The sequence below is a fragment of the Gopherus evgoodei genome, chromosome 10 (assembly GCF_007399415.2).
Source record: "Gopherus evgoodei ecotype Sinaloan lineage chromosome 10, rGopEvg1_v1.p, whole genome shotgun sequence".
Lineage (NCBI taxonomy): Eukaryota > Metazoa > Chordata > Testudines > Testudinidae > Gopherus > Gopherus evgoodei.
Window position 1 is genome coordinate 18,681,983 of NC_044331.1, and position 18,724 is coordinate 18,700,706.

Sequence of the window (18,724 nt, forward strand, 5' to 3'; positions counted from 1 at the left end):
GAATTTTTTGGTGCACTAGAATGGGGTGACTTTCTTGGGAATTTAGGTGGCTGTGTTTGGGGGTAGGAGTGCCATACTCTGTATCCTGGATCCAGGTTTTTGCAGCGCTGAGGTCCCGACATTTTGGTGCAGTAGGAGTGATTGCGTGTGTTCTATACTCGGGAGGTGGAATTTGGGGGTTCAAGCCCAACCACCAACAGGCTCCATTTCCTAGGTCCAGGTCTTTGTGGCACGAGGGGAGAGGAGGGCAGGGCTGTCCAGATTATTTTAGTGCAGTAGGAAAGGGTTGGACGTGTTTTGTATTGGGTAAGGCTGGCTGCAAGAATCTGGCAGGATCCATATAGATCCGGCTTTTCCCTTTTTCCTCAGCCCCCCGTGGAAACGGTGCATAAAGAGGGAGCCCCGCGCTTTAGCCGGGGAGGCAAGCAGCGAGCAGACGGAGCCGCTCTGAGCTCTGCTGTTTTTCCTAGAAACGGATCCGTGCACCTAGAAAATAACAGGAAGGGAGAGAAAAAAAACACACGAAGATCCTGTTGTTTTCGGTCGCTGCCCGAGGAATAATTTGGAGGAGAAGGATCCATATTTCTGCTGCTGCCAAGGCTGCGGCGCCGGGGATGGAGCGCGGGGCGCGGGCCGTGTAGCGGGCTCGCCCAGGGGCTGCAGTTCGGCCAGGCTCGCTCCGCCCGCAGCAGGATTCCAGCCTCGGCCCGGGCGCTGCCCCGGCGGCAGCGGGATCCCAGCAATTGGGGGCCGGTGGGGCTGAATCCAAGGCCTCCCCCTCCCCCGCTACACACACGCCCCCCACCTCTGCCGCCGCCGCCGCCGCCGGGGACAGAGGCTGGTGCCTGGGGCCCGGCCCTGCTGCGGCTGCCGCTGCCTGCGCCTGGGCGGATCGCAGCCCGCGAGGGGCGGCTGGGTGCAGGGGGCGCGGGGCCGGCGGAGGAGGGAAGCTCCCGATGGCGCGTCCGAGGCCCCGCGAGTACAAGGCTGGAGACCTGGTGTTCGCCAAGATGAAAGGCTACCCGCACTGGCCGGCCAGGGTGAGTGCGGCCCGGCGCTGGGGCCGCGGCCCGGAGGGGGGAGGGCAATGCAGGGAGCCCCCCCAGCGCAGCGCCCCCCCGGCCCGACCATTCCCCCGCGGCTTCTCCTCTGCCTCTCCTGGGGCGGCTGCGGCTGGGTCCATTGCAAGCCCAGCCGCAGACACAGCCCCACCCCCCAGCCCTCCATGCCTACCCCGGCGGGGAGCCTAGCGCTGGAGGGAGACAGGGGAGAGGGGGTCTGTTAGATGTGCAGATTTCTCCGTGCCCCCCCTCCCCCTTCCCGGGAGAAGGAGGAGGCGTGCAGGGATTGTGCCTGAATTATTATTATGGGGAGTTGGCAGCTCTACATGATAATGATGTTATTTATTATACGCCCTCCCCCTCTCACTACCCCCCCCTCCCCACTAGTGAGGGCTCCCGCCATCCATCCTACATGCACATTTCCAGGCCGTTGCAGAAAAGCTGCCTTTGCCCACAATATGAAGCCACAGAGAAAGAGACAAACAGGCATAGCCATCAGAAGGCCAGATCTGCCTCTCTTTCAGCTCAGGAAGTGTCTGCTGCATGGGAAACACACATGGGAGGAGAGCAAGGCCCAGAATTTAGGCAACAGCTCTTTGCAGGGTGCCTGATGCACAGAATACACCCTATTTGGGGCTGCAGTGGGCGGAGGAGGCATGGTCTGCTACAGAGAGATTAGTAATAAACATGGGTACAATCCTGAGGGATGCAAGTTATTAACTGAGAGGAGGAGTTGGACTACATGGCCTCCATTTTTTCCATGTACCCTTCCAAATGCAGGCACATTGGGTTTCATTGGGGGGCTGATCACGTGGAGCAGTTCTGGGCTTGTGAGACAGTGGCTGGTTTTATTTTGTGGTGGTTTGGGGTTGTGGGTTTTTTATTTTATTATTATTATTCCTTTCTCATCTTTGATTATAAACTGGTTTGAAATAACTGAGTTGGAAAAGCATCATGGGCATTTGCAACCAAATCAGCATCCCACTGTATATTTAATGTCCATATTCAGTAAAGCCCCAAAACAGAGCAGGGCATTCCCAGGGATAATCTGATACCACAGCATACTTACAGCCATCTCTTCCCCTTTTTTTGGTCACCCCGGTGTACTTTGTTGTGTGATCTACCTAGCAGGCATCATCCAGTGCCAGTCTGTGTTTATTCATTGTCCATTCCATCCTCTGTGGGGAAATTACAACTCTTCGGTGCTACATTCGGTTTTCATTCACAAGTAAAAGAAAGTTGTTGGTGTTTGTGACCTGCGAGAGCTTGAACATTATAAAGTGTTGTACACATTGTGCAAGAAAGTACAGGAGAGCAGGGTCAAGGTACCATGGACTTTACCATTGCCCTTGAGAAGACGATGAGAAAAGGGTATGTGTAAGTGGTGAAAAGTGAAGCAAGGGGCATTGTGAGTGTGGCTGAGAGTGTGAGTGTTGAGCTGCAGACACAGTACAAGGAGGGAAAACCAATATCAGAGGCTTAAAAGAAGGTTGATAGAGAAGGGAAAAATCAGAGGATGCTAAATATTAAAGGGAACAGAAATAAGGACGCACGCCAATTGCTTTGGCAGAGCAGGCCGAAATTCATTTTTGAATAGGCATAAGAACATAGAACATAAGAATGGCCATACTGGGTCAGACCAGAGGTCCATCTAGCCCAATATCCTGTCTTCCAATAGTGGCCAGTGCCAGGTGCTTCAGAGGGAATGGACAGAACAGGTAATTATCAAGTGATCCATGTCTAAACTTCACATTGTATTTGTAATTAATGTCTCTGATCAGCATTTATATTCTTATATCTGCTTGTGATGGCTAACATCATGTTAGAGGTGAGGATTCACATTAGTAGAACAATGGAGTCTATTGTAAATCGATTTCTTTCTTACATCGGTCATGGTTTAATTTAATCTGAAAATGGATTAGCAAGTGACTTTAACAACTCAGATCATTCCAGCTTTGGGTTTGATCCTGCTCCCACTGAAGTCAATGGCAAAACTCCTGTTGACTTTGCTAAGAAAAGCACTACTCTTCTCCTAGCTCGCATGCAACAACATTCTCCTTGGAGTGCAGTGAATACTAGCCCTGTGGCCTTGTACTCGTGAGTAAAAAGGGAGTGTTGTTAATTCATGTTAGCTAACATGGTAACTAATTGAAGTAAATGGAAAATAGGATAAGGCCCTTTGTTTCTGCAAACTTTTATTTATTTTTTATCATACACTGAGCACAGATGGGCACATCTTTGATTTCTGTGGCACCTTATAGACTAACAGAGGTTTTGGAGCATGAGTTTTCGTAGGTGAATACCTACTTCGTCAGATGCAACATCTTGCATCTGACGAAGTAGGTATTCACCTACGAAAGCTCATGCTCCAAAACCTCTGTTAGTCTATAAGGTGCCACAGGATTCTTTGCTGCTTTTACAGATCCAGACTAACACGGCTACCCCTCTGATATTTGACATCTTTGATTATGTGTCCAGCAGGCTAGTCAAAGGTATTTTCCTCAGGATACATCTTCACTAGGAAAAAAGGACTGTTGTTAAATTGTGGTGTTAGGTGAAGATCCCAGTGAAGACAAAGTCATCTACAGTTTTAACATGAGGTTTTGCAGGTTGAGATAAAGGCTATGAGACTGCTTTTTCTTCAGTAGGATTTTACCTTGTGTTAGGTGCTATGTGTTAGTGAACACAAGTTAACAACACACTTTTTTTCCTTGTGAGGACAAGGCAACAGGGTTTACACTAATCTTCATTGTGCTCCAAGGAGACTGTCGTGGCATGCAGGTGAGGAGGGAAGTAGAGATTTTTGCAGGTGAGATGGCAAGTCAGCTCCCCTGATTAACTGAACCCCAGTCATCAAGAGGTTTTGCTTAGGTTGAAGATCTTTGTATGATCAAAGTTCAGATGTGTATATATTGCAATATAACATTTATATGCTTGATCCTTAACCTCACATATAAAAAAGCTACATATTTTATTTTAAAAATACAGGTTTAGTAATCCAAAGAGTTTACTTATTGTTTTATTTAAATAATTTATTGTTGCAATGGCCCCTCACAGAGGGCGTGTTGAGACTCTGTGGTCCTTGGCAGGAAAGTGCTATAGGAGGGTAAAATAGTTACCTGTATTTAGTGAAGTGGAACAGTATGAAAGCAGGACAGGAAGTGGGTAGCCAGCTTTGACACTAAGCCAGCCACTTCTTACCAATATGAATCTGCCGTTAATTCTGTTGACTTCAGGAGGAAGAAGATCGAGCCCTGTGTGGGCAAGAGCAACATTCTGCACAGTGAGAAGAGGTGGAAAGTGGCTGATGTGTAGAGAAACCAATAGAGAATGCTGCTTAAAAATGGAAGGCACGCCATGACTCGTGAGCTTCACTAGCTTATGATATTGAGCATCATCTCGCAAATTAATAACTTATAAAGGGCCAAATCCTGCAGTCCTTAGTCAAAACTCCAATTGACAGTCATTCTGGTCTTTCCATGCTCTGTTGGAAAGATTCGCTTTACAAAGCCCATCTTTATGTGGCACTTTTGGATATTTGGAATATGAAAGATGTCATTGAAGTCACATTGACTTCTCTCTGTTTTGATCTTGCAGTCTTTACTCAAAGACAAAACGCCCATTGGCCCCAATGTAGGCTAATAAAGTAGGGATGGCAGGAATTGGGCCAAAGTCTGTAAGTTTGGTATCCAAGGTGACTTATGTGAGTAGATCAAGTACTATCTTGCATCAAAAGGAAGAGTTGTCGTTTGGTGTAATAAGATGTGTGTAGCACTTTTGATACTCCATGTATCCAAAGGTGCTTTTCAAAGCCATGAGGTAAATACTAAGTGGCCAGAGCCCCTGCTGCTATAAACAAGTGAAGTTCCATGGAACTATGCAGATTTGATCCAACCCTGACAGTACATTGATTACATAGTCAGAAGAGGCATTTAGTATGCTTGGAGGAAGCATGCTTGGATGGTTGAGGTACTAGGCTGAGACTAGGAAATATAGGTTTGGTTCCCAGCTCTGCTATAGGCTACCTGTGCGACCCTGGGTTACGCAGTCTTTCTGGGCCTCAGTTCATTGTCTGTCTGTAAACCAGGAACAACACTTCCCTACCTAACAAGTGTGTTGTGTCAGTAAAGTCATTAGTGTTTGTGACTTGCTCAGCTACTACCAAGATGGGAGCCATATCATTACCTGGACACAGAGAAAAATATTCATTGCACCTTCCAGATGTTATATTCTAGTTTGTTGAACGGGTGAATATTGGCCATTGGTTAGCCACTTAAGATTAAATGAAAGGAAGAATACAAAAAATCAATAATTGTGTTCATTTCATCAGCGGCCCTGAAGAATAATAAGCAATTAGATGACACAATGTGCAGGTGATTAAAAAATAAGGAGACCGTTAATGCAAATGTAAAGAGAGGAACAAAATTCTGAATGACCTGAATAATGCTAGATACTTAACTAACAACAACTTACTAATTAAAATTTATCACCCACTTTGGGCAAGAATTAAGCTTCTGGGGAAGTTGATTAAAGTGTTTATAAATAACTGAATAATGTAGGTGTTTGCCCAGGTAAGTGATTTATGGAGTTCACCAAACAAAATGTAAGATAATGTGGCTTGGGATAAGAGAATGAGATTTGGGTAAATTCAGATAGCTTGTGCAAGGATGGTTAAGTTGGTTTGGAACAGTACAAAAGAGATCTTGAACAGATATTACAGTGAACTTTAATTTGCCACACACAAAAGGTTTAGAAAGATGCTTTTCACTTCTTATTCAGGCAAAAATATGTCCCTTAGAGTTATGATGTTACACTAACTAATCTAAAGTTTACAGTCTCTTGGAAATCTGAATTTCTTCTCTTCTAGACCCACATCTATCTCCTTCTCCCTTATAATTCCTTGCTGCTGCTTTATATTGACAGTGCCTTGTATGTCATATTTGTTAGGTATGTTTGACAGCACATGTGATGCTGCCTGGTAAATGTACAAGAGTCACACTTAAAGAAGACAACATTTGGCAGCAATTACCACAAAAAGGGTTCCTGAGGTATCTATTTATTTTAGGGAAGTACTTGCCAGTAACTGTTAGTAAACTCTGGCATTGTAATGGGGACCACTGTCTGTGATATTAAAATAATTTCTGCAGCTGAACATAAGATACAAGGGTAGGCTGATAGTTTCCAGCCCAACACATTTAAAATTTTTTTTTTTAACTGTGACCCAATCTAACAACCCCCGTGAGACATGTTTAACTTTAAGCACTGACTAATCCCAGTGTGGAACTTAAGTTAAAGTTAATCATGTGCTTTGTTGGATTGTTGCCTAGAAGACTAACACTGTTAATACTATGGTACTGTATTAAAAAAACCTTAAAAAAAAAACAAAAAACCTACCAAAGTGTGAAATAATACCATCAGTCTTAATATTCACTCTTCAATAAAACAGTGAAGAACAGTGTGGAAAAATACATTTAAGACACATGCACAGAAATTTTACAGACAAATTATGACCCTGATTTTGAATTGGGATCCACTAATGTGAACTTCTACAGGACTGTGCATGATCACAGCATCTTCACTGATGGATCCCAGGGCAGGACCAGGACCCTGATTTTGACACAGTAAGTTAATATGCTAGATACTTAACTAACAACAATTTACTAACTAAAATTTGTATGTATGGCATCTTGGAAATATCACTGATCCCTCAAACAATCATGGAAGTACGGTTCTACATTTTAAAGTGTTTGATATTTTAAAGAGACCATTTGTTTTCTTATTGGACAAAGGACAAGAGAGGTAGGGTTTCCCTGGCAGAGTTTATCCTTTTTGGCAAAGAATGACAGACAAAAATCAGTTTAGATCCAGAAAACTTCAAAGAGCCCATCAAAAACAGGCAGCAGATCTTTCTCTATATTTTCATGCCAAAACCAGTTGCAATCTATGAACTTTTCTCTTTGGCCATTTGGGACCTGTCCAGTCCTTTCCCATTTGCTTAAAGATCACTCTGTGCTTTTTCTCCATCCTTCCCCTGTTGTTGCTCTGGTCTTCTGCTATCACTTTTTGCCCTGCTGCTAAATCTCAGTTTTTCATATCTCCTGCTCCTTCATCACTCTCAGCCTATTCCTCCTTTTCGTCCCTCTCATTATCTATCTGTCACAGTGCAAACCAGTGTATTCCACTGCCTGTCCAGCTTGTGTGGTGTCACGGTCACAAACACACACCAGGTTGTTACCTTTTCACCAAGGTGTGTGTGTGTGTTCTTTTCTTACAAAGTAACAAGTGTAATGCAGTCATGCAGCGATGGGAGACTTCTGTGCCACCTTCATTCTGCAGCCCAGGCTCACCTTCTGAGCTGAGCCTTGCTTCCTGTTCATCCAACTTACATCTGCCCAAATTGCCTCATTAGCCCAGTGATTACTATCCAGGTGCTCAATCCCCCAACACAGTGTATAATTGGCTTCAATTAAGCCTGTACTCTTCCCAGTGCTACAGCAAACCCAGTGACCAGGGTGCTACTAGTTGTGCTCTGTCTCATACCTCCCCACTTATTTCTCCTGAGGTCTTTTCTTGCCTCTGGAAGAGGTCGTCTTTTCTGCCCATGCCCCATCCTCTTTGTGGGGCTATGGTTCTGCTAGAGGTTCCTGTTCCTTTTGCAGCTGGCCTTCCATGGTCACCTGCCTTCCTTCCATCAACAAAATGTACATTTGACGGTGGAGGTTTTCTCCACATCTCTGCCTCGGGCTATAGGTCATTGCACCAGTCACACCTCACTGATCTCTCCTCCAGTTTACTTGGCTCGTGGTTTATATCTGTCTGCATGAATTGTCTCTCTAAAGCCCCATTCTCAGGACCCCTCTCTTCCCCTGACTTATCTTGGCCCTAGTTTGGGAATGTCTGGGTAGGTTCACTCACCAAGGGTTCCTTGTTGGGACCCCCCTCTGTCTTCAGCTTGTTCTCCAGCCTTGCCCAGGACTTGTTCCTCCTGGAAGTTGGCTGAGCCTCCATCCTCCTTCTCTTGGTGTCTCTGATTTCACATTACCTGCTTTGTTTTCCCCTTCTCAACTTTTCTTCCTCCCCTCAAGTCCTCCAGTGTGTTTCATCTTTCTAAGCTTGTTATCATCTGTCTGTTATCATATACTGGACCTGGAAGGATCGACACTCGTGAGCTTTTTGCACAGACCCACTGGTTGGGGTCCCTTCCCTCCATCATCAACCCTTTTTATGTAAAGGTAATGAGATCCAGTCTGTTCTTAACATTGCTGAGTAAGGCAAAGACTTTACTAACCCTCCTTACTGCCATTTACACTTTCCTTCTACTTCCAATGGGATAACCGCCACGGGATAAGGGCTCCTTTCCTGACATATACAATAAATAGTTATCATCAAGCTCTCTTGTCGCCACTGCAGCCTAACCAAGGTGTTCCGTGTGAGGGAACACAGCCACTGAATTCATAACACCCCTTGTCATTCTTCGGCCTACTTCAGCCAGAATTTTTCTTATCTCAGGTCCCCTTTTTAGGCCTGTCCACCCACAGAACTCCACAAACCCACAGTCCATGCAGGGGCAGTCTCTCTCTATGTGTTCTTGGCCCTTGTACTGGTTGCAGACTACTGCGCAGGCAGCTGAGGCATCATTGTTTGCCCTTGGCATCCCCTTCCCAGGCTTTGCTGTATGAGGTCCCCCCCACCCCTTGATAATAGGGATATGGAGCTCTTTCCATCAAAAGTTTGCTTCCACAGACTCCTCTGTTAATTTTACCACCACCTCTAATGATTCTGGCTGGTTCCTCCAAACGCAGACCCATGTAGTTGCAGGGAGGCGCTGTTTAAATGGCTCCAGAATAATGGAGTCCACTGGGGTCTCGATGAGCTGTCTATCCAACTGTATGCAACCATCTAGTGGCCTAGTCTGATCATTTCTGTGCGAAGGCCCTGGGACATATCCCACTGTTCCAGCTGGCTGCCCTGAATTTTTGGCATTATTTATCAATATTTGGCAGTATTCAGACAGGTCGACTCTGTCCGGGATAACAATCTTCAGCGTATCATAGTCTTTGACCTAGTGCATTTGCTCAGGGCCAAATAGAGTACCTGAGCCTCACTGCCCAGATAAGGGGTTGGCCCAAGTGCCCATGCACCCTTGTTGTATTTGGGCTAGTAGCCACCTGCTCAAAGAGTAGTAAAAAGGCATCAGGGTCATCCCCCGCGGCCATCTTACACAGTCCCAGGCCCACATTTCTATTTCCAGTCTGCTCACTGGACTCAACAGGAGCTGTTCCTGTACCCGGGTCTGCTCCTTAATGAATGCTAGTAATGTTTGCTGGGGCTTTGCCTGCCGACTCAGAAGTGCTTGCATTCCTGCCTGCTGGGTCTTCTGCATTTCTTCCAGCACAGCATCAGGTCCATGGTGCTTGGATTTCCTGCCTTCGTACAGGTCCCTCTATCCTGGACCAACTCCCATGCATCACAGGGCACCTCTGCCACTACTCAGCGTACTCCACTGCCTGGCCAATTTGCATGGACTCATGATCACAAACACATACCAGGTTGTTATCTTTTCACCAACACGTGTGTATGTGTGTGTGTGTTCTTTTCTTCCAAATTAAGACCATGTAATGCAGGTATACAGCAAGGAGAGGCATCCGTGCAACTTTCACTCCTCCGGTTAGGCTCACCTTCTGAGCTGCCTCTTGCGTCCTGTTCCTCCCACTTGTATCTTGATCCTTCCAAATGCCTCATTAGCTGAGTGATGATCACCTACTTGCTCACAACCCCTCAACAAAAAGTGTATTAATGGTTTCAACTATGCTTGTACTCTTCCCTGTGCTGCAGCAAACCCAGTGAGCAGGGTGCTGCTAATAGTACTCTGTCACACACTCTTATGCTTTTGTCACTATCAGAATTGTGCAACTAGTATTCCCTGGTAGGCTTTCTCCATTAGTTTGTCATATTGGATCAATTTGTGCCGTGATTTCATGATCAGCTATTAAGCTCCTGCTTTGTAAGGGGTTCAGCATGCAAAACTCCTGTGGCTACACCCGATGTTCTACGTATGAAATGTAGTGAGATAAGCCCTTCATGGAACCCTTTCTTACCTTCAAGACTTTTTACACATTTTGCTTAGATAATCTGAATTTAAGCCTTATTTGCAAATGTTGGAGTAGATGTAAGAGGATGCTCTTTTATTGACTTCAGTGGCTCATTGTATTTATAGTTAATATTGTTAGCTGAATACATCATGTACTATTTCCTTCATTTTCCAAAAGTAATAATGAAAAATGTAAGTGTAAATTTCCCTGTCTTTGGGGTGTGTGGGATCTTCTCTAATTTCACACTCTTTATCTTGTGCTCTGTTTGGACGCATGCTTTAAAACAGAATTCAGGTGAGGGTCATGCAGGGACTCCAATGACTGCTATAATGAAGGTTTAATGTAACATTCATGATAAACCCCACTTTCCAGTTGCTTTTAACTTTTGACAGACAAATTCCCTTTGGGGCTGAAATGTTCCATGCTTGGACTCAGCCTAGACGTAACTGTTCCAGGGAAATTTCACCAAAATTCATCATCTTTTTATGTTTTTTTTTAATTCAATGGCTTGTTGTTATTTTAAACAACCATCTCCAAGTGCTCAGGTGAGAGTTTTGTACACAAATAACAGTAGCTGATTCTATTTTGTTTAACTATGGGCTGTCTTTTGTAAATGTGAGTGAATTTAAGGAATAGGCAAGAATGCAGGATATTAGTTCAGTAACTTTGAAGCAATGAGTATTGAAAGTTTTTTGCACATGAGCACTTAAGTTTGTCTGTTGGATTTCTTTTTTCCCTCATAACTTTAAAGCTACTGAACTGGTGTTCATCAATCGTTGCTTGTTTTGTGGATTTCAGGTCAAAGCCATTATTACTGTAAGTGGACATAATCCCATGGAAATCTTGCTTATCCTAGTGGTGAATCTGTCTCCTGAGTGAAACTTGCAGTGAATAAGGTTCTCAAAACTGTATGTACTTAATTATAACTCACTCCAGAGAAATATAAAAATTGCTACTTTATATTATAATTGACATATGCTCTATTAACTGACAAATAATGTATGATGATACTGGCATTGTATAAATTCCTCATCTTATTGTATTTTATTTGCATTACAGTAGCTTTTAGAGGCTCCAACTGAGATTAGCCTCCATGGCACTAACTGCTATACAAACTGTTATAAACGCAGGGAACAACGTTAAGGTTTGTGCTTTCAACTTTAACTTTGCATTTCCTGCTAGTGAGTGCTTGATTTCCCAACCTTAATGTTGTGTTACACTAAATGTAGAAAGATGAGTGTTGACATATAGAAACATATGTTTATAATAGCTTGCAACAATACAACTGGTGATGATAAACACTTTCAAAGGATACATGACTGTCCTTTGAAGAAAGATCAAGAGGACTTCCTGACAGTGATATGGATTAATCAGTAATGGAGAAGCAACTTGCTTTGGAGATTTAAATCTTAATTGGAACTGTAAGCCCTTCTGTGGCAGAGATCTTTTCTACATGTGGGCTAGCACAGTGACCTCTAAGTGTAACTTGAATATGCATAATAAATGGTAACAACAACTAGAAAATATACTATATGGAACAATCCTTCACTGGCAAAATGTTGACTAGGGGCCATATTTTTAAAGATATTTACATGCCTAAGGATGCAGATAGGCACCCAGTGAGGTTTTCAAAAGTGCCTGGAAGCCTATTTGCATCTCTAGGCACCAAAATACATTTACAGATCTAGCCCTAGATGACTTAATGGGTCCTTTGCATCTCTAACCGCTATGAGTCTATGAAAAATATTTTAGTGAGCCAGAAGCCTAAAATCTAGGTGGTGCATGTTGCAATGAAAGCCCACCATTTAACTCTGCACTCTGACAGAGGCAGCATCAACAAAAAAGGCTCCAGTAGTTTGGATGATTCACAAGAGGAACAACTAGAATAAACAGTATTTTACAGAAGTCCAAGAAATACTTGGCAGAAGAGGTAGTTTCATGAGGTAAACCTTCTAAAACTTAAAGGAGGAAATCGATCCAGCCTCCCCTCATTTCCTACTCTCAGAAAAGGCTCTGCATTTCTGGCTTTGGATTTTTCAGAGTGTTTTACATAATTTTTTGTAACGATTAGTTCTAAACCTGATACAGAAATTGGAAGTAAAGTGCAGATTCATTTCCAGTCTTGCTTTGTTTTTTGTTTTACTGTCTGACTGGGAAGCTGAAGGACCCGCATAAACCAGTTTTTTTTCTTGTGCTGAAAACTAACAAAGAAAGTGACTAATTAGAATAAATACTACAGCAACATAAAATCGCAGACTTCCATGGCCATGCTGTAACTCCCATTTCTCCATTCCAAAGTCCCACATACTCCAAATGATCCAGGGTCAACCCAAATATTATCTTTTGCATCGCTACTGATCCCAAACAACACAGAATGTTCTTGGATTTCAGCAAGATTTAATACTCATCTCCCAGCCTTTTGTGTGACCTCCCTGAAGTCTAGAAATGCCTTCAGAAGTCAGCATAAAAGAATGGAGACAACATGCTGCAGTGTTATATTCAATACAAACCCCCAAGGTTGAAGGGATATAAGTCTGGAGACTATGTCTCATGGTTTATGAAAATATATTCTATCCCTAAATCCCTTTAAATAGCCTCTTACACCAGCCCGGCGAGATAATTAGTGTACAGCTGCAGCCCTAAAAATACAGACTGGAAACAACAAGTTATTTTGCCTTGCAGCAGCATGTAAAAGCCTAGAGAGAAGCTATCTGCCAGCTTCAGTTTAGCAGCTTGAACTGAAGGCACCATATAACACCAGAGAGAAAAAGCCAAGCCATGAATGTTCTATACACCAAGGAATTTCCTTAAGACCACAAGTTAACAAAGCAATGTGTGTATATATAACACCCAGCCAGAGTGAGTGAGCAGTGAGAGAAGAAAGGGAAAAAAGGTTCCAGGCTGCAGTGACCTGGTTGGGACTGCTGGGAAGGCAGTGATGCTAATCATAAAAGGATGTTTGAGCCCAGGAAGCCAATACACTTGCATTCACTCTTAGGAGCTGGTAATGCATGCCTACTTACAAATGCAATTGCAGGAAAAAACCCATGGAGGCAGTGAGTAAAAGAAAATGTAAGAGACACGCTGTTAATGCAAACAGCAATGGCAGGCAGACCCATATAAGAGTTTTTTACAACATTTACCAAAAATAAATACATATTAGCTACAGCCAGCAAGCAAAGGCCTTTATCCTACAGATCCTTATGAATTCACTTTGGAGGGACTACTCACATGCTTAAATTTAAGCATATGCATAAATGTTTGCAGGATCAGGGCCAACGTGATGGAGTAGCATGTACTGGGAACTGCAGGAGATTTTTGTCAAAAACCTAAGAATGTATTGCCAGACAGCATGGGGTAGGTGAAAAGCAAGCAATAGTACTTCAGAAATGCATGGGAACACATCAACAACCGACAGACTCAGATACCATGTTATCTATACAGCGTAAGCTCATGAAATTTGCCTCCTCCCTCAATGGGGAGAGGAAATATACAACAGCTTTTTGCCCCAAGTTATGACTCCCACACTCACTGGTTTTAGGCAAGGCAAAAATAAATCTATTAACTACAGAAGATAGACTTTAAATGATTATAAGGGATAGCAAACAGATCAAAGTAGGTTACCTAGCAAATAAACAAAAACACAATCTAAACTTAATATACTAAAGAGATTGGATATGAGTAGCAAATTCGCACCCTAAATGATGATTTAAGCTGCTGCAGGTTCTTAAGGGGCAAGCTGCACTTGCTTTCAGCTTAAAACCCCAGGTATTCCTTTCACAGGCTAGAAATCCCTCTAGCCTGGGTCCAGCACTTCCCCCTGTTCATTTGTTGTTCCTCAAGTCTTTCCAAGAGTCTTCTTTGGGTGGGGAGTCAGTGAAGAACCACGATGATGTCACTCCCCTGCCTTAAATAGCTTTTGCGTAGGGCAGGAACCCTTTGTCTCCAAGCTTGGTTCCCACGCCCAGTCCGTGGAAAAACACTGGTATTCCAAGATGGAGTCCACTACCAGGTGATCTGGTCACATGCCCCAGTAGAGTCATAGCAGCCATGACTTGGAGGCTATTTGTAGCATCCTCAGGAAGGCTCCCTGGTGGAAGATTAGCTTCTTCTCAGGCCTATTGTTTTCTCTAATGGCCCAACCATCTCGACTGAGTGCATTCTGGCTGGTGGGCATTCCCCAGGTGTAAACATATTTGTAATACAGATACACAGTCAATATTCCTAACTCCAGATACAAAAATACTTGCATACAAATAAGATAATCAGATTCAGTAAATCATAACCTTTTCAATGATATTTCACATGCCTTATATTGCATAAAATACATCATAATTATACCATACTCGTATAATAATGTTACTATGAAGAATATGGGGTGTTGTGTCACACTGGGTTTGTGCCTGTGTCTCTGGCTGGACAACCGTGGGCACCATTTTGTTTTCATGAATACCTCGCACTCTAGTGCTCCAGTCTGTGGGGTGGGTTTTCAAGGTCTCTATTATTACTAGCCAGGACGCTGTATAGCTCCCCAAGTATAAATAGCATGGATATTGTTTTGAGAGAAAAATCCATTCATAAATATGTATGAATCCTAACCCAAAATGAAGGTTCAAGTGTGAAAGTGCTTTGAGTCAGACATACCCTAGTCTGATTAAATGGGACCCTGTGGAGGTGTCTGTGCAAGGCTGGAGATGGTGATAAGCTAAGAAATGCAGTAAATGCGGGGGGAGGGAGGGAAGGAGTTACAAATGGATCTTGAGGAGCTAGGAGAATATGTTAGACCTAATGTTACCTATAAATTGAGTTTGTTAGGACATTTGGGGAAAACTCTATAGACATAGGGATGATGCTCCCAGGAAGCTTTGGTCTCTGCCTTACAGGAGAGGTATATGATTTATCCCCTCCTCTCCCTTCAGTTTATACCATGAGACCACCCCAGTTCTGCTGCCAAGGAAGCCTCCAGGGTTATGAAAGCAGAGGTGCGGTTTGGCCCCAGGAGCGGAAGTGATGCAGACAGCCATATGTGGTCCCTCTCCACTGGGATAATGATCACCCTTAACCATTACATGTTTATCAGCCTCTCCAGCCCTTGCATTGCTTTTACTGCTTCTCTGTAAATTCCCTTCAGTTTGTTGTGGTGCAGAGCTGGAGCAGTGTACTAGGTGTGGTCACAGCAAGGCCACAGAGAGCGTAACTATCATCTCCCTGCTGGGAGCAGCCTGTGTGCCCCAGGCTGGCAGTACCACTTAGTGGTGAGTATCCAGGGCCGCTTACCTAGCAGCTACAGTTCATGGTAGCGTCACCCAACGGTGAGAATCCAGGGCTGCTCTGCCTCGGGGTATTGTCCTAGTGAGTTGGGGGGACTCAGGCCCACCCTACGCCACCAGGTTTTGTCCCAGTGTGGGGTTGATACACCCTGTCACACTCCCTGCTCTGTGACAGGTTGTGTGTCTGCACAAGGAGCCCAGATTGCACTGGCCTCTTTTGTAGCCATATCACATTGCCAGTTCATGTCTAACCTGCACTTCGCTATCTTCGCTAGGCCCCTTTCAGCATTGCTACTTCCCAGATATCTCCCTCGCATGGTGTCCGATTGCCTTCACTTTCACTTTTCCAAACAACATTTCTGTTTTGTTGCTATCAGCCCACAGTTCTGATTGGTCAAGGGTCCTGAGTCTACTCTCACACTGTTGCTAATGCCATTGGCGTCAGTGGAGTTTCTCCATGTTTATGCTGGTGTGAGAGCCGAATCAAGTCTTTGTCCTCACTGCTGTTTGCAAACTTTCCAAGTGTACTATCACTTACTTCCTCTTCCAGAACCAGGTAAAGCTATTAAAGGAGGCTGGAGGAGGAACCCACCCAAGGCAGACACCTCCTTCAAGTAACATATGATTTTATTTTTTATCATTATCATTCTCGTAAATCAATCAGTTATTAATCAGTTTTCAGTCCAGATGCTACTGTTTCTATCTGAGCCAATGTGGATTCATTTTTCACTAAGGATTTTATATCTAAAGTCAAATTAGATTACATCCATTCATGGATTACTCATATGTGGAAGTGTTTGCAATATCAGGGGCTTATGTTTGTCTTACTTTTCATAGTCCCGTGCTTCCTATTATTCATTTTTCCATTATCCCACCAGATGTTCGTTGATTTTTTTTACCTCTCCCATTATTTTACCCAGACCATGCATGTATAGTGGTCAGTCAGTGCAGATCCATTTGCAGGAGAGGGGCCCTAGTGTGTTAGGCACTGTGAGCCATACGGAGGAAGGAAGGCCTATCCCAGGGAATTTATAGTCTTAAGGATCTGATCCTACAATGCTGCCTGTGGAAGCATGTGTATTGCAAAGTTGGAGCCTAAAATGGACCCACTCTTCTTTCCTTTCCTAAAAATCAGTATGACATTTACTTATTCTAGTACCTCTCCAACTACCCATGATTTTTCAAAAATAATTGTCAGTGGTCCAGCAAACTCAATAGATGGTGATTCCCTTTGTGTATCATCCGGACTGACTGATTCATATATGTTCACATTGTTCAGGTATTTCCTTACCCGCTCTTTAACAATAGTTATTTTTTCAGGGTCTTCCTTTTTTACCAGTTGTTCGCACTTCTTACCTCTCTTTGCCCTACTGATGGCAAATGCAAACATTTCTTTGCTATATGCTCACAGCTTGAAGAAAGTTACTAAGCCTTGTGGTTGAAAACTAAGAAATGGCAATTATGTATCACTGATAACAAGCTTCTTTTGTAGGTTAAAAAGATTTTGATTTACCTGCATTTGTTCGAATAAGTCTGTCCTGGAGCTTTTGTATTTGTGGAGGATTTGGGTCAGATTTCTGAAGGAGCTTTTTTTAAATGGGCGCTTCTGTTGAAATGACACAAGTTCCTACATTCAGAGGTGAAAACATTAGAAAGAATGTATTTATAAGACATCGGTTCCTCATTAAAAAACTGTTAACATTTTGTACCAGTATTTTGCAAGGCCTCTTACACAATATCATGCCTCATGAATGAATCCATTCTCTTGCTATGATTGCCACATTATTATTCTGGAGGGGATCTGATCTTGCAAATACTTACTACTACTTTGGTGTATACTATGAAGCCCTGTGCTCAGCAGTGCTTGCAAGGATTTTGGAAGCCAAGACAATAAATATTGTAGGGACAATATATTGTGAGGAGTTCCTGATCCATGATTGGGGCTCTTAGGCACAACAGTTATGCAAATAAAGAGTAATAATAATAATATGATGGGTAGGAAGACCCCAAACTAGATGGATGGATGTTATACAATGGGATCTGATTTGCTGTGGATTTTCCAAGGAACTTTTTTAGGACAGACTGGAATGGAGAAGGACTTAAAGAGCCAACCCCATATAGATGGGATTCAGGCTAGAAGAAGATGGTGATGATGAGAGGTCAGTCTCTTTAGAGAGATGAACCACTGTGCCGTTGCTCAACTTACATCTCATCTTCCAGAGTGGCAGTACCCTTAGAGGTATTGAAAGAGTTGGTTCAGTTGAAAGTTAGTTTCTCCAACAGTTGCAGCTAGATGATGATTATTGTTATTGTTAGTTACCTGTCATGCACCAACAATAGGGTTGGCCTTGTACATGACATAAATATCAATATAATCTCTGCCCCAAAGTTTATAGTCTGGAAGACCAACATAATGAGATGGTCGCCATCTTGTCCAACACACCGAGAATTGAACTGGGGACCTCCAGAGCTAAAAAGCATAGTTTGTTACAGCTTGAGCTAACGTGCCCCTGGCTCTATGTACGCTCTGTAAAGGCACAAAGGGGGACCTGTAACACACACTCACCAGTGGGTTACAGTAGCAAAATGAGAGACACTGGCGACTAAAATGGTAAAAGGAGACATACAGGCCCACATTTGAACTCCATAGAGATGCATGAGGTCTAATTCAGCACAGTATTTGGACCCTAGCATGAATTATATACGTTTAGTGTTCCCTGATGTTTTTATCAGCTCCAGACATATATCTTAGTAACCATGCCCTCTTCTCTATGTAATTGCCTTTGCCTAGTCATTTGCACAAGATGAGTCAGTATAATATGCTGTTTCTTCACAGCTGCTGTAGAAAATGAAATAGTAAACTGATGTAAAACATGTTTTTGATCAGCTACTATGGTAGCAGGGTGGTGAAAACCAAGCTCTCTTGCATACTATGTCTGTCATTTCTGTTTTAAAGGAAAAATAATTATAATATTTAATATTAACATGCACGGAAAAACAACAAATTAGATTGAGTTAAGGCTGTATGAAGTCAGGTTGCATAAATGTAACATAACATATATCTTATATAGGAAAATATACATATATTAACGTTTTTAGAGGGGAGGAGGACTGCAAATTAAGACCCCAGCCTTCCAAACTATTAAGCATATACTTAATTTTACCACTTGAGTTTACCGTGAGGCTAAGAAGAAATCATTGGATCTAAGCTAAACACAATCATGCTTCACTCTACAATTTCATTGTTATTCAGTTAGAGTTTATAATTTTCCCTCCAGGTTGGGTTCATGTTGGGGCAATT

The 18,724-nt window shown here is 43.3% G+C and overlaps 1 protein-coding gene across 1 annotated transcript in view; it reads left to right on the forward strand.

Annotated features, from left to right (window-relative positions):
• Window positions 1–323: 323 nt before the first annotated feature.
• The window catches only part of HDGFL3 (HDGF like 3), a 43,736-nt gene continuing 25,335 nt past the window's right edge, over window positions 324–18,724 (forward strand). Inside the window, 1 exon segment of the mRNA XM_030577628.1 lies at window positions 324–1,040. Within this exon segment, the coding sequence (XP_030433488.1) occupies window positions 957–1,040 (84 nt within the window). The 5' untranslated portion in view covers window positions 324–956.